The sequence below is a fragment of the Elephas maximus genome, chromosome 21 (genome assembly GCF_024166365.1).
Source record: "Elephas maximus indicus isolate mEleMax1 chromosome 21, mEleMax1 primary haplotype, whole genome shotgun sequence".
NCBI classification, from domain to species: domain Eukaryota; kingdom Metazoa; phylum Chordata; class Mammalia; order Proboscidea; family Elephantidae; genus Elephas; species Elephas maximus.
Window position 1 is genome coordinate 35,380,724 of NC_064839.1, and position 22,222 is coordinate 35,402,945.

Below are 22,222 nucleotides of genomic sequence, written 5' to 3' on the forward strand. Positions count from 1 at the left end.
GTGAGTTGGGGAAGGGGTTTGAGAAGCGTGTGAGAGGGGCGAGTCTGAGGGGGTGGGATTCGTACAATTTCCGCGCCCAGCGGAGCTCTCTGAGTCCTTCGTGCCGAGACGGGATGGGGGCTATTCCACAGACCCCCAGAGAAGGAAGGGGCGGCGAAGACTTGCAACCGCTTCAGACGCCCTCGTACCGGGGCCGGACCGAGCATGCCTGCTGTGCCCCCGAGTTCAGAGCCTTGAACTAAGGCCAGCAAGTGGCGTACCAGATTCGACCCTTACCTTTGGCGCTGTATGTTTGTTGGCAGCCGGGGTGGGGGTGCGGGGTCTGTGGAGGGGAAGAAATAGTGACAGAAGCCAAACAGTGCATCTAGAGTAAGTCACTGAGTCCTTTCGCTCCCTCCCCGTGAGGAACTCGCGATTCTGCCCTCACCCGTCAGCCCCACCGTCACTAGCTTAGTTTGGGTCTGTGATTTGCAAACTTTAGCCTGCTGTAGAGTTGGGAAGAGGTGCTTGCTAAAATATACATTTCCTGTTCTCCCGCCTCTCTCCCCGCAAGATTGGAATTCCGGAGCAGTAAGACACTGGGTTTGGACTGGGTTAGGGTAGGACCCCAAATCCTGCATTTTTAAACCATTCCCCGAGGTGATTTTGATGCAGGAGTTCTACAAGCCTCACTTTCAGAGACTGATTTAGGTTGTCAGCGTTTCTTGCCTTCTCTGTCTTTGTGTGGTTTAGGCCAGAAGTGTTAATAGGAAGCTGTCCTCCATTCTCTGTCATTCTTTCTTGATTCTGGTGGCGGTGTCTACTTCACACACAAAGTAGAAGGGAGAACCTTAGCTTTTGCCCCTCACACAACTGGTCAGCTCTGTGTTTCTCCCTTATTCAGGTGCGGGCTCCCAATTAGGCAGAGAAGGAGGTTATGTTCAGTCCTTTTGTTCTCAGATCAAATTCGAGATTCTCACTCCTCTTTCCTGGACCATTTCCTTGAGGCAGCTCATGGGATGGGATTGTTAAGAGTCTGGGCGATGTTCTATGTTTTCATCTTTTGATTCTTTACCGAAGTATCCTTATTCAAATCATCCTGAGTTCTTGGAGATCGTTTGATAGGTTCTTATGTGGGCAAGAGAGCATTATGAATTAGATATTCAGAAATGGACATCAGTGAGATATAATTGAATCCTCCCATGTATGAGTTGGAATCAACTCCACAGCAATGAGTTTTTTAATCCAGAACACTGATAGTGAACTGATTACATGTGACGTGCTGCAGTTAAAGTTTAACAATAATGACTCTCTTTTTTCCCCCCTCCTAGGAATGGGTGAATTTAGGGTCCATCGAGTACGTTTCTTTAATTATGTCCCATCAGGGATCCGCTGTGTGGCTTACAATAACCAGTCAAACAGATTGGCTGTTTCACGAACAGATGGCACTGTGGAAATTTATAACTTGTCAGCAAACTACTTTCAGGAGAAAGTAAGTCATTCTAGAGCCTGATCTGGTGTTTCTGATGTGTTTTTCTTAAGTTCAAGTCCACAAAACTTTTATGTCTTTTATATTCAAAGAAATCAAAAGAATGTAACTCTCTCCTCCTGGAGTTGTTTAGAACTATATAACTGATATGGCAAATATGAGATCTTTTGTCTGACTGATGATGGAGCTCAGAGTTTTGGTCTGTGTAATGTCGATTAGAATGGTCCTACCTAGGGATTGTTGTCATTTGAAAACTGAGGTTTTCTGGATCTTTTTGGCACAGCAGGAAGGGAAATTTTCCACACCATTGCTTTATATCAATCTCAGCACCCTGGCAGCTTTGGTAAGGAAGCACTTCCTGCTGGAACTGTCAGTGCTAGTTTCATTGTCAATTTAGAAAAAATGATCACCATTTTAGTATCAAATTGGTGATGTAATAGCAGGAAGATAGATTCCTATGTTCACCTGTCCAAGAGAATGCAGACTTATATGCAGATATCAGGGAGTAAAGGGTATTTTAAATTAGGTAAAACACTCTTTAGATATATCCAAAGGAATGTTACAGCGGCATTTTTTTTCAAAGGCACCGATTGCTGTTTTTCTTCAGGTGCAGCTTTTAATTCAGTTCACATTTGCTGAATACCTAATATGATCCCAACAGCCTGATACCTGGCCCTCTGTAAATCTCCAAATGAATAAGTGAGAGATACTAGGTATTGTAAGGCAAATGTCAGAGGCCCTACCTTCAAGGAGCTCAGAGTCCAGCTGGGGGAAAGATAAGTACATAGATAGTTTTCAAATAGTGTGATACATGCTGTGATAAAGCTAAACACAGGCACAGAACCTCGGTGGAGAGGTGCCTCACTCAGATAGGCAGGTTTAGGAAACCTGGAAAGAGGTGACTTACTGAGCTGACCCCCAAAAAACTGATAGGAGTTAATCAGAGAAAGCTATTAAAGCAGAGTGAGCAACGTGTCCAATGACCCAGCAATGGCCAGAAAAGACAGGACACTTTAAAGAGCGTAGGAGAAATGAGGCTGTAGTAGAGACCAGATAAATGTTTAGGGCCTTTTGTAACACGTTAAAGAGCTTGAGTTGTCATGCAGGCTATAGGGAGCTCTAGGAAGTGAAATAACCAGAACTGTATTTTAGAAAGGACTCTCTAGCTGTAGGGTGAAGAAGAGATGGAAGAGGAAGGAGGATAGAGACTGGGAGTCCAGTGAGGAGAGACTGTTTAGTAGTCAGGGGAGAATTGAGGCAAGGGCAGTGGAGATGGTCAGGAGATGATAATTGGAGAAGAATAAGGGAATAGAGTTGTGAGAACTTTTGGGTTGATTGTTATTTCTTGCAACTTGTCTTCCCCACTAGACGTGTTTGTTGAGGTCCGTGTCTAGTTTAGTAGGTGCTTCAGTGGATATTTACTGAACGAATCATTGAATGTGAAAGTGATGGTGGTGTCAAGTTTTCAGCCAAAAACCAGTATTTCTGACAGAGATAGTGTGTGGGTCCAGAGTGAATATACTGGTGTGTGTACAGAAGAGCCTAGTAAAGACTGGAGCAGAGAGCCTGTGGCATAGGTAACCATCGCACGCACAGCTCTTGTTGTCTTGAACACTCTTTTCGACTCTCCTGGCGTGATTCACTCTTGCTGGCTCTCTGGTTTCCACTTACGTGCCACTTCCCTAGGACAGCCATCTTATATGCCCCTAACCCCAAGATTGTGCTAGATCCCTCTGATACAGCAGCTTTCAAACTTAATTTTGACTGCCATCTGCAATAGTAAATATACTTTACATATGCAAACATTTATAACTTAAATAAAAGTTTTGTGAAAATAAATTTGCTCTTACATGCAGTGCATTCTGATATTTTCTATGTAATAAAAAAAAAAAAACAACTGGTCATCACCCACCACAAATAGGCCACATTCTATAGAATGAAAAGCATGCTTGTTGCATCCTGTGATGTTTCTTTTTTCATTTATTACAGTTGTAATTAATAGTTTGTGTGTTTAATATCTTCCCCACCGAACTTCAAGTTTAATGAGAACATGGACCTTGTCAGTGATTTTCGTGACTGAATTCTCAACACTTGGCAAGTGCCTAATACAAAACCACTGTTCAATTAATAATTATTGAATAAATAAGTCAGCCATTCCTTACCTGGTGTTCCTTATTTTCTTCTATTTGTTTTCTTTTTTCTCTAACAATTAATTCAATCTAGTTTTCGATTTTCTCCATATTTCTTTCCCTACTAAGATTGCTTAGCTCTGGTAATCACTCTCAGAGCAAGAAAAATTAGTTATCTGTTAGTGCGTAATGTGTGTGTGTGCATCTTCACCCTGCTAGGAGTAAGGAGACCTACATTCTCTTGATGCCACTGACTTCAGCTCTTTGGGCAAGCCACTTAACCTGTTAGTAGCTTGGCCTTTTCAAGTTAAAATAACAATTACACCTACCCAATTCCTTTTGTGTAAGGTAGCTGTAAGAATAAAATACTTTAATAGGTATGAAAACTTTCTGAGTGCTTAGAGAACACTTAGAAATCTGAGAGTTGAGTGAAAAACTGGAGTGAGCTGCATTAACTTATGTTATTTTTATATTTTAGATAGCTTTTTAAAGGTACGATTGATACACAGTAAGTTGTAAAGTATACAAATTGATAAGTTTTGACATACATACACCTATGTATGTATGTGAAATCATCACCAAGATAGCTGCACTGATTTTTAGAACATCAAATTTGGATACAAACTTTATTCTGCAGAAAAAGTTTTGCAAAATAAGTTCTAGTAACAGAAACAAAACCACCTTTATAAAATTAACTAAAATTTGAACCTGGGAAAAAATAAAAATGTCAGTAGATGTTATCATTTCTGATAGTATGAAACCTCACAGTTGTTAGTTCTAGGGATGTATTTTAAGTTTCACCATGTCGCCTATGACCACGCAGTGCTGGTAGCTGATGAATTCATAGTGAATTGAGAAGTTAACGGTGTTTTTGTAGTTTTTCCCAGGTCATGAGTCTCGGGCTACAGAAGCTCTGTGTTGGGCAAAAGGACAGCGACTCTTCAGTGCTGGACTCAATGGAGAAATTATCGAGTATGACCTACAGGCATTACACATCAAGTATTCGATGGATGCCTTTGGAGGACCCATTTGGAGCATGACCGCCAGCCCCAGTGGCTCCCAACTTTTGGTCAGTAAGCAACTGTTGGCAGTTCAGACTGAGATTTCTCTTGTGTTCACTCAAACTTTTTTCCCTGTGTTCATAGGATAAAGTTATATATGGTATGTAGCAACTCCAACCTGAGCTGGATCCCAGCAACCTTGACCACAAGATTGGAGTTGATATTAGGGATTAAAAATCCCTTGTCCTTTTGCATCCTTATTGCTGCTACTTTGGGTATGGGTTTATTTATTTATGAAATAGGGGTATTCACTTGGTTCACCATTTCCCAGACTTTTTTGGAATTGAGAAATGTAGGAGCTGTTTTTTGTTTTGCTGTATGTTTTATAATAAAATTTGTTTCTGAAGTACCACATACTAAATCCTTCTGTAGGTTCACAATGCATATTAGTATGTTAAAAATTCTGAGACATCCTTCATTCAGCAAGTTAACCTATGGAACTTTTTTTTTTAAATGGTGGTAAAATATACAAAACATAAAATTTGCCATTTTAACCATTTTCAAGTGTACAATCCAGTGGCATTAATCACACTCACAATGTTGTGCAACCTTCATCACTATTTGTTTCCAGAATTTTCCATCACCCCAAGTAGAAACTCTGTACCCTTTAAGCAGTAACTCCTCACTTTACCCTCCCCCTAGCCCGTAGTAACCATTAATCTATTTTTTGTCTCTATGCATTTGTCTTTGTCTAGATATTTTGTATTGTGGAACTTTAACCGTATTGTTGCTCAAAAATTTTTTGAGCGTACGTGAAGACTGATTTTTTCCTCTACTAGTATCATTAGAATAGATGCTTTCAGAGATTTACCTTCCTGTAATGACTCTGATTCTTTTTTGATTTGTGTAGTATATTGAGATGTCTCCAATTAGGTTATACAGTTAATAGGCCATGGGTCTTTAGTACAGGTGTGCTGTGAAATCCTATTTGTATTCCACATCCTATCCAAGAATTGACTACCAATAAAGAGTTCTTAGTTGATCTGTCTGCTTTATCTCACTAGGATATGAAGCCAGCTAAGAATTCACTACCAGTTTCTTGGTCCCAGTACTTTTTTTTCCTCTCACAAACTACTTTTTGAGGGCAAGTGGTAGCTTTAGGAGGGGAGTTATATACAGTAGTCCTTAATGTATGACACGGTTCCGTTCTGACAACTCTGTTGTGAGTAGGTTTTGATGTAAATTGAATACCTCATTTTTTTTTTAAGTTCTCATTATTGCCATAGTCTCCTATATGGCAGTGTTTTGAACAGAAATCATAATATTGAATATCTGCAAGTGAACGTTTGAATGATAACATTAGCAGATTACACACTGCAACGTTGTGTGTAGTACCTATTACTAACAATAAGATGCACAGAGAAAAACATGGTCATCAGTGTGATTCATCTTCACTCGAATATGTTTTAAGTCAAGGACTACCTGTATATGTAAATATTTGTATTTATTTCTATAAAGCGTGTATCTTTTCTGTTTCTGCCTTTTTTCCCCTGATAGATTGGCTGTGAGGATGGATCTGTGAAATTATTTCAAATCACCTCAGACAAAATCCAGTTTGAAAGAAATTTTGATCGGCAGAAAAGTAAGGGTCATTTTTGGTGGGGTGATAAGCAGACACTGGGATGGGGTATTTTCCCGTAAGTTCTTTTCCCATGGGCCAGGTAATTTATCTACATGCTGACCTCATCTACGTACAGGGTTATGTGCTAGAAGCCATCCCTAGCCCAGGCTTGCTTCATTTTTGTACTAGAGTTGTGATTACCTGGCTAAGTAATAATATAGAAAACCAGAAATCCAGCATAGGAATCTGTGGAAGGAAAAGGTGATTTGTTAGTTACCACTTATTTTTGTGAAGTCTTAACAAGTATGCATAAAGTCTTGAAACTAGAGTTTTATCTTCAGTAGCTGTGGTTCTTAATCTTGCTTGCATGTTCCAATTATCTGGAGGAGTTTTTTTTTTTTTTAAATTGCCCATGCTTGGACTTCATCTAGACCAAGTAACACTGACCTTTAGAGCAGGGGGTTGGCAAACTTCTGTAAAGGAGTAGGTAGTAAGTCTTTATTTACAAAAGCAGGCAGTTGGCCTAATTTGGCCTGTGGGCAATAGTTTGCTGATCATTCCTGTAGAGGATAGTGACTGTCCCACATATTCTCTTAGTGTTCATCAGTAGTGTATTTCTCTTCAGCTACTCAGATTCATGTTTTGCTTGTTTTTAATATAGTTCGGAATTTTTTTTTTAATTACAAAAGTGATATAATGCTTTTTAAGAATGTCATACATTTAGCCAACTATGAATTAGAAAATATTTCACTCTGCGGACAACATTTTGGGGCCCTATGTTCTAGACTTTTTTGCATATTCGTATAAACACACACACGAGCTTTTTTTCAGCTTGTTTATTCACTTGATATATCAGAAACTTTTTTCTATGTCAGTCATGCTAGTCTGCATGGCTTTCTATTTTATGGTGTAGTATAATTTACTTAACTAAATTATTTATTTTAAAAAAAACGTTTATTTTTAACTATTACAACCAGTGCTGTGGTGAACATTCTTATATACAAATTTTTGGACACCCTTACGGCGTAGTGGTTAAGAACCAAAAGGTCTGCAGTTCAAACCCACCAGGCGCTCCTTGGAAACCCTATGGGGCAGTTCTACTCTGTCCTATAGGGTTGCTGTGAGTCAGAATCCACTCAATGGCAATGGGTTTGGTTGGTTTTTGTTACAAGTATTTCTTTTCCATCACTTCCTAGCAGTGCGATGGCTAGGCCAAAAAGTATCCACATTTAAATTTTGTTAGGTTACTACCAGGCTGTGCTCAAAAGGTTGTACTTATTTTCACTCCCTCAATCGGTTATACATTTTAAAAGCATCGAATACTTCATGGGGATCCCAGGAAGGAGTTGTTTCTCATTGTTCCTTATAAAATAGGACTGCAGTGGAATGTGGCAGATGAGAGCTAAGACTAGAGCACTAGCCCTCTTGATAATTGTCAAAGGAGAATTCAGTTACCCCTTGCTGTGTATTTATGTGTATGTTATTTTCTTTTTTGTTGTATAACTCCCCAGGTCGCATCCTGAGTCTCAGCTGGCATCCCTCTGGTACCCACATTGCAGCTGGCTCCATAGACTACATTAGTGTGTTTGATGTCAAATCAGGTGACTGTTTTTCTCAGTTCATTTGGGGCATGGGTCATGTTTGTCAGATTCACATTTCTGGGTTTCCAAAAGCTTGAGCCCTTGTCATGCTTTTAAGGACTTTTAGGGCCTAACCTGTCACTCACCTTCTGGGCTATCCATAAATAGTCACTCCTTTCTTGGATAACTACTACTATTTTTAGAGGATTCTTGATTGTTCAGTGGGCTGCAGTGTTTCTCATCATAATAAGAATTCACAATAAAATCCATCCCTAATCAGTATTACATTTTCTAACAATGATCCATAGAATACCAATGAAAGTGGGTTTCTCTCATTTAGGACCGTAAGATCTTGGTAGCATAATTAGAAATAAGATCAGAAAGGTAGAAAAGCACAGGCTTTCTCTGTTCTTGGCCCAAAGAATTGGCTGATGGAATCCTCCAGTGATGACATTGACATTCACTTGTTAGGTGGGCTTGTTTTTCTGCATTCTCGTTTTAAGATTTGGAGGTAAAACAGGTCAGGTATGTCTACTGTTTTTCTCTGAATGCTTAAGCAGCTACTGTTACCAGTTATATGTGCGTATAGTCAATTCCTTAAAGCTTTTTACAAAAAACAAGTCCACCTGTGTCTTTCTCTGTTCCTTAAAGTCAATAGCTTTCAACTCTTAGCTGATCCTTTTAGTATTTATCATTAGTCTCTAAATAGTATAGTAACTACATAGATTTTTTTCAATTTTAGACCATTATTTATTGACTTTACACTATTTAGTCCTTTTCCTGTATCTTCTGCCACAGGCACCCACACTTTATCCTGACTAAAGAACCTTGGTTGCAGAGTGGTGAAAGCACTTGGTTGCTAACCAGAAGGTTGGCAGTTGGAACCTACCAGCTGCTTCTCAGGAGAAAGATATGGCAATCTGCTTTTATAAAGATTTACAGCCTTCGAAACCCTATGGGGCATTTCTGCTCTGTCCTATAGGGTCTCTATGAGTCGGAATTGACTTGATGGCAGTAGGTTTGGTACGGGTTTTCTCTCAGTGTGGTTAAGTTGCACCTTTGGTCAGATTAGTAGTGTTCTCATTATTATATGACCATAGAAATACTATTTGCAGAGTGTACAGTAATTACTTTTCTGAGTATTTTTTTTTTTTAATTGTGTTTTAGGTGCAAATTAGTATCTCATTCAGAAATTTATACCCAGATTGTTTTGTGACATAGGTTGCAGTCCCTGCAATGTGTCAGTACTCTCCCCCTTTGCCTTTCCACCCTGGGTTCTCTTGTTATTCGTCCAGTTTTCCTATTCCTTGTTGCTGTTTCGTCTTTGATTTTGGGCACGTGTTGCCCATTTGATCTCATGTACTTGATAGCTGTAAGAAGCACATTCCTCATGTGTGTTATTCTTTGTATTATAGGCCTGTCTGTTCTTTGGCTGAAACGTGGACTTCAGGAGTGGCTTCAGTTCTTAGTTAGCAGGGTATCCAGGGGCCATAGTCTCAGGGGGTCCTCCAGTCCCTGTCAGATCAGTAAGGCTGGTCTTTTTTTGAGAATTTGAATTTTGTTCTACATTTTCTCCTCTGTCTGGGACCCTACACTGTGATCCCTGTCAGAGCAGTCGACGGTGGTAGTCAGGCAACGTCTAGTTCTGGGCTCAGGCTGGAGGAGGTTCTGGTTCATGTGGTCCATTAGTCGTTCAGACTAATATTTTCCTTGTGTCTTTGGTTTTCTTCATTCTCCTTTGCTCCAAACGTAATGGGACCAATAGATGTATCTTACGTGACTGCTTTTAAGCTTTGAAGACCCCAGATGCTACTTAACCAAAGTAGGATGTAGATCATTTTGTTTATGAACTATGTTATGCCAGTTGATTTAGATGTCCCCCGAGACCATGGTCCCAGCCCTTAGCCCCAGTAACTCAATCCCTCAAGGTATTTGGTTGTGTCTAGGAAGTGTCTATGACTTTGCCTTGGTCAAGTTGTTCTACCTTTCCCTATAGTGTGTGTTTTGTTTCCCTTCACCAAAGTGAACACTTGTCTACTAACTAGTTAGTGATTTCTTCTACCCACCCTTTCCCCTCCTTGTAACCATCAAAGATTTTTTTTTTCCTGTGTGTAAACCTTTTCTGGAGCCCTGGTGGCGTAGCGGTTGAGAGCTAGGCTGCTATCCAGAAGGAAGGCAGTTAGAATCTACCAGCTGCTCCTTGGCAGTTAGAATCTACCAGCTGCCCCTATGGGGCAGTTCTACCCTGTCACGTAGGGTTGCTGTGAGTCAGAGTCAACTCTACGGCAACAAATTTTTTGATTTAAACCTTTTCTTGGGTTTTTAAAGTAGTGGTCTCGCACAAGTATTTTTTTGTGATTGACTTATTTCAGCATAATACCCTCTAGATTCATCCATGTTGTGAGATATTTTGCAGATTCATTGTTCTTTATCATTGTGTGTATATATCATAATTTGTTCATCCATTCATCTGTTGATGGGCAGTTAAGCTGTTCCCATGTTTTTGCTGTTGTGAATAATGCTGTAGTGAACATGGGTGTGCCTATGTCTATTCGTGTGATGGTTCTTGTTTTTCTAGAATATATTCCTAGGAGTAAGATTGCTGGATCATAATGGTATTTCTATTTCTAGCTTTTTAAGGAGGTGCCATATCTTTTTCTGTAGTGGTTGTACCATTTTACATTCCCAGCAGCAGTACATAAGTGTTCTAACCTCCCTGCATCCTTTCCGATATTTGTTATTTTCTGTTCTTTTGATTAGTGCTAGTAATATCGGTGTGAAATGGTACCTCATTGTAGTTTTGATTCGCATTTCTCTAATAGCTAATGATCATAATCATTGCCTCATGTGTCTGTTAGCTGCCCGAATGTTTTCGTTGGTGAAATGTCTGTTAATATCCTTTGCCAGTTTTTTGATTGGATTGTCTTTGTTGTTGAGGTGTTAGAAGTATTCGTAGATTTTAGAGATTAGACCTTTGTTGGATATGTCGTAGCCAAAAATTTTTTCCCAGTCTGTAGCTTCTCTTTTAACTCTTTTGGTAAAGTCTTTTGATGAGCATAAGTGTTTAATTTTTAGGTGTTCCCAGTTACCTAGTTTATCTTTTGGGGTTTATGCATTGTTAGTTGTAGTTTATATTGTATATATGCCATGTATTAGGGCCCCTAGTGTCACCCTTGTTTTTTCTTCCATGATCTTTATTGGTTTAGGTTTTATATTTAAGCCGTTGATCCATTTTAAGTTAGTTTTTATGTATGGTGTGAGATATGAGTTCTGTTTCACTTTTTTTTACAAATGGACATTCAGTTTTGCCAGCATCATTTGTTAATTAAATGACTTCCTTTTCCCCATTTAAGGGCCTCTGGTCCTTTGTCAAAGATCAGGTGACTATAGGTGAATGGATTTACATCTGGAATCTCAGTGTTCCATTGGTCTATGTGTCTATCGTTGTACCAGTACCAGCCTGTTTTGACTACGGTAGCTGTATAGTAGGTTCTGAGACCAGGTAGCGTGGGGCCTCTTTGTTCTTTTTCTTCGGTAATGTTTTGCTTATCTGGGGCTTCTTTCCTTTCCATATAAAGCTGATGGTTAGTTTTTTCATCTCATTAAAGAACGCTTTTGGTATTTGGATTGGGATTGCATTGAATCTGTAGATTGCTTTGGGTAGAACTGACATTTTGACAATGTTGAGTCTTCCTATCCGTGAGCATGGTATGTTTTTCCATTTATGTAGGTCTCTTTTGGTTTCTTGCAGTAGTGTTTTTCCTATACGCTTTTTGTTTAATATTGTCTTTGTCTCCCTTCCTTTCTTTCTTCTCCTCCTAGTTTCTGTGTTCATACCACTAATTCATCCCCAAATCATCCACTTGTATAAATCTCTTCTTATTAGGTTCAAACTCATCAAGGTTTCTCTTTCAATCACTTTAATTTTGAAGTCTCTCTCAAAGACTTTGACCTACCCTTGTCCCTAGGTTGGCTCCACAACTGAGATCTTGAATTCTCGTTCACATTTATTTACCCTTTTGCTTTTCTCTTTGGTAGGATCCCCAGTGTCCATGTTTGTCACTTTCCTGGTTTATTCCTTTGTGTTGGTGGATCCTGAGAAGGGGTGCATGAGAAAGAATTCTAGGTTGGAAATTATTTCCCCTTAAGAGTTTTGAAACCAGGCTCCATTCTCTTCCAGCTTCTAGTAGTAACTGTTACGACGTATGATACTGTTCTGAGAGTTGATCCCTTGTAGGACCTGTTTTTTTGTGCTGTGTTGTTTTCTGGAAGCTGTTAGGATCTTCTCTTTACCTTCATTGTTCTGAAATTTAGTAGTGATGTTTCTTGGTGTGTCGATGTATTATGCAATATACTGCACATCTGGTAGGTTCTTTTAATTCAGAAGCTCACATCCTTCAGTTTTGTGGAAAATTCTTGTGATTATTTTGTAGATGAATTTCTCTCCTCCATTTTCTCTTTCTGGAATTTGTATTATTTGGATGTTGGGCTCTTCTAATTTTCTTACATATTTTTTTCCCTCTTTTCATCTCTTTGACCTGTTTTGCTTTCTGGGAGAGTTTGTCATCTTCATCTTTCAGTCCTTCTAATGAGTTTTTCATTTCTGCCATTTCCAGAGTTCTTTTTTGTTTCCTGAATGTTCTTTTTATAGCATTCTGTTTTTGTTTCATTGTACATTAACTCTCCTCTTTTTAAGGCTATTAAAGTTAATATTTGTGGAGAGTTCTTCGCCCTGCCTCTGTTTCTGTTAGTCTCTTTGGCTTCTGCCTTTCATATTAAGGGCTTTCCTCGCATGTCTGGTGATTGCCTTCATCTTTAAAAGTGGCCACGTGTTTGGGGCTTACTAAGCGTGGGCTTCACTATAGGTTGATCTGGCTGGACTCTTTGGGGGATCGTCTATAGTCAGGATCTTTAGATCTTGTCTCTTGTGTTGGTCATAATCCTCAGAAATTGTTTTTCAGTCTCCTGCCTGGTGAGTATAAGCCCAGCTATCAGCATTCTAAGGAAAAGAAAACAGATGTTCTCAATATTCACTTAGAAAATTTTCACTTGATCCTATATTCCATATAGTACTTAACTGTGCTTGGTATCCCTCTTCAGAGAGTAAGTCTCCAGTCTTCATTTGCGGGGAGGATAACTGGGGTGCGAAACAGCTTCTTAAACTTACTTTTGACCAATTCCTCCTTTTAGCCCCAATTTTATCCTTCTGGAAATATCTGGGGTTACCAATTCCTGAGTCTTCTGAGGATTCCATGGTATAAATCAGGTGGCTTCTTGACTTTCCTCACTGTTGGCTTAGGACTTCACTTGAGGGCTCTGCTAAGTCAGTTATCACTCCTTGTTTGCTTTCCAATTCCCAACATTTTGTCACTGTTGTCTTTGCTACCATTCCTGTGGGATTTGGAAAGGAGCAGAGTGTAACTTGTATGTGCACTCGAACAGCTTTAAGTGGTGGAAGTCTCAAATGCCCGTTTTCAGTTTCACCTCCCCAAAGGTTTCTGTTTCCCCTTTCTTGCTTGTCTTCAGGTAACTATTTTTGGAGCCTGAGACTGAGTGCACCAGAACTATATTTACTTAGCTGTTTGTGCTTGAGCTGCTAACTTTACATATCATGCCTACTACACAAAGACCAAAGAACAAATAAGTACTATCCAGGCTTTTCTTATTTTTCAGGGAGTGCTACTCATAAGATGATTGTGGATAGGCGATACATGGGTGTGTCTAAACGGAAGTGCATCATATGGGGTGTGGCCTTCTTGTCCGATGGCACTGTCATAAGTGTGGACTCTGCTGGGAAGGTGCAGCTCTGGGACTCAGCTACTGGGACACTTGTGAAGAGCCATCTCATTGCAAATGCTGACGTGCAGTCCATTGCTGTGTCTGATGTGAGTATAGCCCCTGTTTTAAGTAGTTGATGTATAAGCAGGAGGGGTGGATAGAGAAGACAGGTTCAGAGACACACCACAGACACTGCTTCCCTGTCCTGAATGTTGTATTGGAAGAGAAGGAATTTAGGGAGATGGATCTGAGAATACACATGATTTCCCTGGACCCTTTTATTCTCTAACAATTAGAGAATCTTCTCTAAAAGATTAGATGGCAGAGAGATTTCCCTCAGACCACTCATCACCTACATAAAACCTAGTCTCATTGGAGATAAAAAAAAAAAAAAACCAATTGCTATTGAGTCGATGGCCACTCAGAGTGACCCTGTAGGACAGAGTAGGACTGCTCCATAGTGTTTCCAGGAACAACTGGTGGATTCAAACTGCTGACCTTTTGGTTAGCAGCCAGGCACTTAACCACTGTGCCACCAAGAAACCTAGAAGAACCTTGAGAAGCACTGTTTCCTCTGTCTGTACAACTCTTGTCTTGCTTCCTGTCTGTTATCTGTAAAGGCAGTGAATTAGCTCTGGGTTTCTCAAACTTCAATCTTTTGACTACCAATTTTGTGATTTTCCTCCTCATTTCCCCATATTCCCTATACTATTATTCACTTTAATTAAAGAATTTTTTTTATTTTAAGTGCTCATTTTTTATAACCTTAAAAAATGAAAACTTTATCAATACCATAATTTAAGAATTAGTATTACTGTAAATAAAAAGTTAAATACAATGAGAAATAACAATGTTAGTAAGGTTTCTTCAAAAGGGAAATTACTAAGTGTTAAAGAGGCGTTAAAGACAAAATATGTTGCCCCAAGTTGAGATTTTCTTAACCTTAGGAGGATTAAAAAATAATCAAAAGAGAAATAAGTTTATCACTATTTTTTATGCTTGGTCTGTGTATTGCCTAAAAACATTTTGTATAGCCTTAAAAATCTTGTGTTACTACTAGTTGTCTGAGTCCCGCTCTTGAGGAAATCATTAATTTAGATAATCTCAAAGGGCACCTACAGCACTTCAATTTCTGAGTCCATAGTTCTTTTCAAAACCTAAGGAAGAATTCACCTGTTTTTCCGATTACCATTTGAAAATGAATGTATTTAATTTTTTTGAATAGTATAGCATTCATGTGGTTTAAAAATCAGAAGCAAAAAAATAATAAAAAATTTCCCCCTCACCACTGCCTCCTGTCAATTCACTTCTTACTCCTTCCTCTAATATATAACTGCTATTACTGATTTTCTTGTGTATTCTTACATACATCTTTGTATGAATGACTAAGCATAACATTGCTTTTCATTTATTTTCTATTCAACAATCTGGTTAAACAATATCTTCCTTATATTTTCTAGCTGTATAGAATTCTGTTGAATGGATATAATGATTTTATATAATAGCTCGTTATTAGTGACAACAGTTATCCAGTCTTTGTTTTTTAAATATAATGCCATAGTTCAATTTGTACATCTTGAATCGAAGAGTGTATGTGTTTGTAATTTTGATGGGTATCTTATTTCCGAATTGCCCATCCCTTTGTGGTGTACCGTTGTCACCTCTCTCCAGCTGTGTGTGTCTGATTCCCCAGTCTTGCAGCATTTGTTATAGCTCTTTTTGTATTTTGTTCATCTGATTGGGAGAAAGCAAGATCTTAGCATAGTTTCAATTTGTACTGTTCTTAATGTAAGATGAGTGTCTTTTTGTATATTTAAGAGCCATTTTCTGTGGATTGTTTTTATACCCTTTGTTCATTTTTCTGTTGGATTGTTGGTCTTTTTTTTGCCCATTTCTAGAAGTATTCAATATTTTAGGGAGACTTGCCTTTTGTACTTTTATGAGTTGGAAATATTTTTCCCCAGTTTTTTTTTCCCTTTTAACGATCTTATGGAATTTATATGTGTGTAAGTAGTTGAACTTATCAGTCTTTTTTGGTGTCTGGTTTTGAATCATGGTCCTTTTCCACACTGAATTTATATGAGAATCCACCCTTATTCTAGTTCTTTTATAATTTGTTTTTACATCTAAATCTTTGATTCATTTGGAACTTGTTCTGATGCACAGAAATATGGATGCAACTTTATTTTTTTGTATATAGCTATCCAGATTTTCTAGCTCCATTTACAGAATGGTCTATTTTTTTCTTGCCACTTTGAGACACCACCTGGGTCTGAAATATTAAATACTTGAGGTGTTAAATTTCCATATGTATTTGGGTATATCTCCAGACTTTCAGTTCTGTTACACTGGTCTGTTCACATGCAGTACTACACTGTTTTAATTATTGCGGCATTATATTTGTTTTAATATCTGGCAGGAATAGAGCTTCACCACAACCCCTTTTTCCCACATGTTTTTATTACTATTCTTGCTTAGTTTGTATTTATTTTTTTGCATTTTTATTTTTCTATGTGAATATAAGAAATACTTTATCTAGTTCCAAGTAAAGGACTGTGGCTATTTTTATTAGATGATGTAAAACTTCAGCATTTTCTTAGTGTTAATGTCTTTATGATATTAAATATTCCCCTTAAGGGACATGGTATGCTTTTGTGTCCTTTAGAGTGCTGTAGGTTTTTCTCATACAGGTCTGTCACCTTTCCTGTTAAATGCATTCCTAAATGTTGTATCTTTTTTGTTGTTTTAATTGGGTCTAGCAGTGGGTAGCCTGTATATGGAACCATGGTGGCACAGTGGTTAAGAATTTGGCTGCTAACCAAAACGTCAGCAGTTTGAATTCACCAGCCGTTCCTTGGAAACCCTATGGGGCAGATCTTCTCTGTCCTGTAGGGTTGCTATGATTCGGAATCGACTCGATGGCAATGGGTTTGGGTTTTTTGAGTTAGTTTGTGTATACCAAAGCACTCATTAAGATTTGAGATATATATTATCAATTTTGTCAGTAGGGGGCACAGTGTTATCTATGTGTGAGCTTGTTCCTCTAATGGACTTGTTAGCTTCTGATGGAAAAAGACCTTCTAATTCTAATTAGAGGAAGAGATGTCTTCCCTTAAACTACCCAGACAGAAAACCTCAGGGAATATTTTTTCAGCTGAGGCCTATTTTGCTCAAATGTACCTCTCTAATGATTTAATTTCCTAGCAAGAAGACAGTTTCGTTGTGGGCACAGCCGAGGGGACAGTATTCCATTTTCAGCTGGTCTCTGTGACTTCCAGCAGCAATGAGAAGCAGTGGGTACGGACAAAGCCATTCCAGCATCACACTCACGATGTGCGTGCTGTGGCCCACAGCCCAACGGCGCTCATCTCTGGAGGTGGGTGCCCTCTTAGAGGGCTGTTCTTCACTCTGCCCTGCTCAGGGTATTTTCAGGGAGGGTTTTGTCTGATTTTGTACATCTTCTGCCCTCCCCTCCATCCCAGGCACAGACACCCACTTAGTTATTCGCCCTCTCATGGAGAAGGTGGAGGTAAAGAATTATGATGCTGCTCTCCGAAAAATCACCTTCCCTCATGTAAGTATCCTTGTGCCCCTCTCCCACTCGTGTACTATCCTCTCATCCCGTTTCTTCCCTTGTCTCATCAGACTGAACACAGCTAATACTTTCTGGGCAAAATTGAAGGACTTTCTGTAGCTACTTTCTTCGTTCTTCCTTCTGTTTTGAGGCAGGCCTCTCAGAAAGATATCAAAGGGGCAGGAGATTTACAGCAGCACTTCTAGTTCAGTTTCTGGGCAGATCCCTGCCTTTTCCAGGTAGTTGTGGTTTATGGGAATTATGTTTATTTGTTTTATTTTGCTTTTTAAGATTGGGCTTTTATTCTGGATGGGAGCGGGAAAATCCAGCTCCAAGTATCCCCTTCTAGATGAATGGTGCTGTCTTCCCAAACTAGAAACCCCTTACCACCCCCCACATTTTTCCACATTCCATTCAATCGATAAACCTTATTAAGCCTACTTCCTCACTTTATTGAATCTAGTCTTTCCTCTTTGTCTACACTGCCATTATCCCAGTTTGGATCAGCATCTTTTTTCATCTGAGTGTCATCATAGTAGCTCTGTAATGATCTCCTTTTATTTACATTTCTGTTATTCCAGTTGGTTCGCTAATCTGTTTAAAATGCAACTTTGTTCATCACTCCATGCTTACAAGTCTTTGGTTGATGCCTGTTGCTTCCAGCATAATGACCTAATTTATTTCGCATGGCTTATGAGACTTGTTTTGATCTGTCCCTGGTCTTCAGCTTCTCTCACCTCCTTCCATATTATTACAAGTACTCCACCCCTCACCCCCACTCAGGCTAACCATGCTGAAAGACTCTCTTAATTCCTTCATGCTCTTTTACCCTTGAGCCGTTTCCCAGGCCATCGCTGCTTGGGATGTCCTGCCTTACCTTCCTTGCCTCAGTGTCTTTACCAGGGAACCTCACCTAGGGCTCCTGTCTTGACCCCCCCAAGGCTAGGTTAGGTATCTTTTCTACCTTTTTTCATTACACACTGTGCTTCCCTGTGTGAAAGTTCTTAGCACACTGTAGTGTAATTGCCTTTTTAATTTTGTGTTACCCCCTTAGATTATAAGCTTGTTGAGAGCAGTAGCTATGTTTTTCATTCCCATTACGTTCTTAGGTCCTAGGACAGTGCCTGGCATATAGTAGTACTTACGAAATATTGTCAAATAAATGGATTTCAACAGTAAAGGATGTTCTGTGTTGCTGCTGTGTCTAGTACTGAGGCAGTAGATGAACCTAGCTCGTAACTTTTCCATTCTTGCATACAGCGATGTCTCGTATCCTGTTCGAAGAAGAGGCATCTTCTCCTCTTCCAGTTTGCTCATCACCTGGAACTTTGGCGACTGGGATCAACAGTCGCAACAGGTAAGGTGGCAGAAGATTTCTTTTCCAATGAGAAAACTGGAGAGAAAAGCCAAAAATCACAATTACTGTTGAAATTCTGATGATGGAAAAACAGAAATTGATTTTCCTGTGTCTATTGGAACTTACGGTTTTTTCCCCCACTAGAAATGAGTTATTCAGATAATTAGAGTATTTAGCAGGGCACTGGATCACCTCTGTATGGTACACTGCAGGGTGTAGTTGAGGTGAGCATTGTGGGATTGTAGTTTGCCTGATCTTGACGAGGGTGAAAAGAGGCTTTTGAAAGATGACATGTTTAAACGTTGGGTAGTCATGGTCCTGCATGAAAAAGGTCGTGGATCTTAAAACGGTGATAGCCTAGGTGCCTTTTGTATGACTTATTAAGTAAACATTTGGGTCCCATTGTAGTGGATTAGAGGTTTTGGTTTTAGGTTCTAAAATGAGCAAAATAAATTAAACTCTGAGCAGGACAAACTCCACTTCTGCCTACCTGCATGCCTGGTTATGGGGTAGAGTGTCAGAGAATTAGTAATCTATTAACAGACCATATCCAGGGCATCCAAGGAGAGCCTAAGGGCTGCTTTTCTTTCAGTGTACCCCCAGAAAATTGCGACCTTACTGAGCTTGACATTTTCCTGATTTCCTACTGGTAGGATTCCATAGTACTCAGGGGTAACTTTTTTCTTTTAATTGAACTTCAGATGAAAGTTTATAGAACAAACTAGTTTCTCATCAAATAGTGCACACATTGTTATATGACATTGGTTAACAGCCCCATGACATGTCAGCACTCTCACTTCTCAATCCTGGGTTCCCTATTACCAGCTTTCCTGTTCCCTCCTGCCTTCCAGTCCTGCCCCAGGGCTGGTACACCCTTTTAGTCTTGTTTTGTTGCATGGGCCTGTTCAATCTTTGGCTGAAGCGTGAACCTCAGGAGTGGCCTCATTACTGAGCTTGAAAGGGTGTCTAGGGGCCATGTTCTCAGGGTTTCTCCAGTCTCTGTCAGGCCAGCAAGTCTGGTCTTTCTTTTTGAGTTAGAATTTTGTTTTATATTTTTCTCCAGCTCTGTTTGGGATCCTCTATTATGATCCCTGTCAGAGCAGTCAGTCGTGGTAGCCGGGTACCATCCAGTTGTACTGGACTCAGTCTGGTGGAGTCCGTGGTAGATGTGGTCCATAAGTCCTTCGGACTAACCTTTCCTTTGTGTCTTTAGTTTTCTTCATTCTCCCTTGCCCCAGAAGGGGTGAGACCAGAGTGTAATATCCTAGATGGCTGTGCACAGGCTTTTAAGACCCCAGATGCGACTCACCAAAGTAGAATGTAGAACATTTTCTTTATAAACTCTGTTATGCCAGTTGAGCTAGATGTTCCTGAGACCATGGTCCCCACAACTCTCAGCCCAGCAATTTGGTCCCTCAGGGAGTTTGGATGTGTCTATGGAGCTACTGTGGCCTTGCTTTGTACAGGTTGTCCTGGCTTCCCCAGATTGTGTATTGACTTACCCTTCACCAGAGTTACTGCTTATCTTTTGTCTATTTTTTTCTACCCCCACCCCTCCCTTCCCTTGTAACCATCAAATACTGCTTCTTTTTAAATTTTTATTGTGCTTTAAGTGAAAGTTTACAAAATACTGTTTCTTTTTGTATGTAAACCTTTTCATGAGTTTTTATAGTAGTAGTGTCATACAATATTTGTCCTTTTGTGATTGACTTATTACACTCAGCATCATGTCCTCCAGATGCCTCCATGTAATGAGATGCTTCACAGATTAATTGTTGTTCTTTATTGTTGAGTTTATTGCTGTCATTCTGTAGTGCTTTTTTTTGTGGTGCTAATGTTTTCTTTGGTCTTCTTACTCTCCTGTGCTGGGTTACTTTTGTTTGGTCTTACTCTCCTGTGCTGAGTTACTTTTGTTTGTGGATTTCTTTTGTTTTTGTAGATTATGTTTTTATTGAAACTTTATGTTTTTCTTCCTTATTTTGATGAGTAGGTTTGTTAACTTTCTTTGTGGTTACCTTGAAATTTACCCATATCTTTCTAGGTTTGAACCAGTCTACTGTTACTTGGTATCACCTTGCCTTCCTTTCCTTCAGAGAGTTCTATACCTATACCATTTATTCCCTCTTTTATCGTTCTGACGTTTTTGTCATTTACAGATTAACCTCTGTGGTTCCCTGTTGCAGTTGTTTTAGTTTTGGATAATCCTTAAGAGTTCATTTCTTAGGTTGGTATCTGGCTGGTACAATCTTGGATCCTAGATTCAGGCTGTGGTCTGATGTTATTTGTTCTCATTCTGAAGGACTCCCTTTAATAACCCTTGTAAGTTTGGTTCGTTTTTTACATATTCCCTTAATTTCTGTTTATCTGAAAATGTTCTAATTTCACCATCATATTTGAACGAGAGTTTTGCAGGATATATTATTCTTGGTTGGCAGTTTTTCTCGTTAAAGGTTTTATATATGTCACCCCATTGCCTTTTTGCTTGCATAGTTTCTGCCAGATAATTAGAGTTTAGTCTTACTGTTTCTCTTCTGTATGTGACTTTTTGTTTTTCTTGAGCCGCTTTCAGGATTTTTTCCTTGTCTCTGGTTTTAGCGAGTGTGGTTATGATATGCCTTGGTGTTTTCTTTTGGGGCCTATCCTATATGGGGTTCGTTGAGTTTCTTGGATGGTCAACTTTTCATCATTCATGATACTAGGGAAGGTTTCTGTCAGCAATTCTTTGATGATCCTTTCAGTCTTCTGTTTTCTCTCCCTGTTCTGGAACTCTGATCACTCACAGATTTTTGCTTTTTATTGTATCCAACACAATTCTCAGGGTTTCTTCTGTTTTTTTTTTTTTTTGCCCTTTTTCCTGATTTTTCCACAGAGTTGTATCCAAGTGTTTGTCTTCAGTTTCGCTGATTCTGTCTTCCATTGTTTCAAACTGCTCATCAGCCCTTCTACAACCCTGTCCATTTCTGAAATCTTGTTTATCTTTTGGGTTTCTAATTGTTTTTATATGATTTGTAGTTATGAATTTATTTTCACATTTTGTTCCTGTATTACTTTCCTGAATTGTTCCATTTTTTGTCTGTGTTTTCCATGAATTTGTCTGCCTTTTCCAAACATTTTTCTGTTTTTTCCTCATTTTTGTCTGCTTTTTGCTTCAACTTCTGGATTGCTCTGAATATTAGAGATTTGAATTCCTTAACAGGTAGTTTTAGTGCCATTTCTTCTACTGAAAAGTCATTTGGTGTTTTATTTTAGACACCTACTGGACCCATCCTGTCCTGTTTTTTTATATGCCTTGATATTGTCTGCTATCTTTAGGACATTCAGTAGTTACCTGCTTTTTTATTTCGTCATGTCTGAGCAGGCAGGCTGTGCGTTCTTTGTTGTTCGCTCGTCTGTAGTCACGATACTCTTCACCTTGTCCAATGGGCAGGGCAAGTCATTTAGCTATAGTGCAGCAGGGCAGGTCCAGCTGAAGGGGAAGGGTTGGGATGGGTTGTTTGTGGCATGTAGTAGGGCTAACAGGGTGGGCCAGGAATCATTGTTGGGCAGGTTCCAGTAGGCTGTGCTTATGCTGCTCAGAGGTATATGATGTTCATTGCACGATGCAGGTAGGCAGTAAAGAGTGGGGAGGTTGTGATGTGTGGAGCTAATATGGGTATGGGAAAGGGGAGAGAAAAACAGAAGCCAAAAACACAAGCAAACAAAGACAAAAAAGAG

The 22,222-nt window shown here is 39.4% G+C and overlaps 1 protein-coding gene across 5 annotated transcripts in view; it reads left to right on the forward strand.

Moving 5' to 3' along the window:
- The window catches only part of UTP4 (UTP4 small subunit processome component), a 34,250-nt gene that overhangs the window by 211 nt on the left and 11,817 nt on the right, over positions 1-22,222 (forward strand). For 2 of the 5 annotated variants that reach the window (XM_049864030.1, XM_049864029.1), the window contains exons 2-9: positions 1,311-1,471; positions 4,475-4,666; positions 6,156-6,240; positions 7,731-7,820; positions 13,473-13,684; positions 16,782-16,953; positions 17,060-17,151; positions 18,412-18,508. In XM_049864030.1, coding sequence (XP_049719987.1) covers positions 1,313-1,471; positions 4,475-4,666; positions 6,156-6,240; positions 7,731-7,820; positions 13,473-13,684; positions 16,782-16,953; positions 17,060-17,151; positions 18,412-18,508 — 1,099 coding nt within the window. In that variant the 5' untranslated portion in view covers positions 1,311-1,312. Of the gene's footprint in view, positions 1-37; positions 287-317; positions 1,472-4,474; positions 4,667-6,155; positions 6,241-7,730; positions 7,821-13,472; positions 13,685-16,781; positions 16,954-17,059; positions 17,152-18,411; positions 18,509-22,222 lie in introns of those variants that run through there. The other 3 variants (XM_049864028.1, XM_049864026.1, XM_049864027.1) reach the window with 3 other exon arrangements.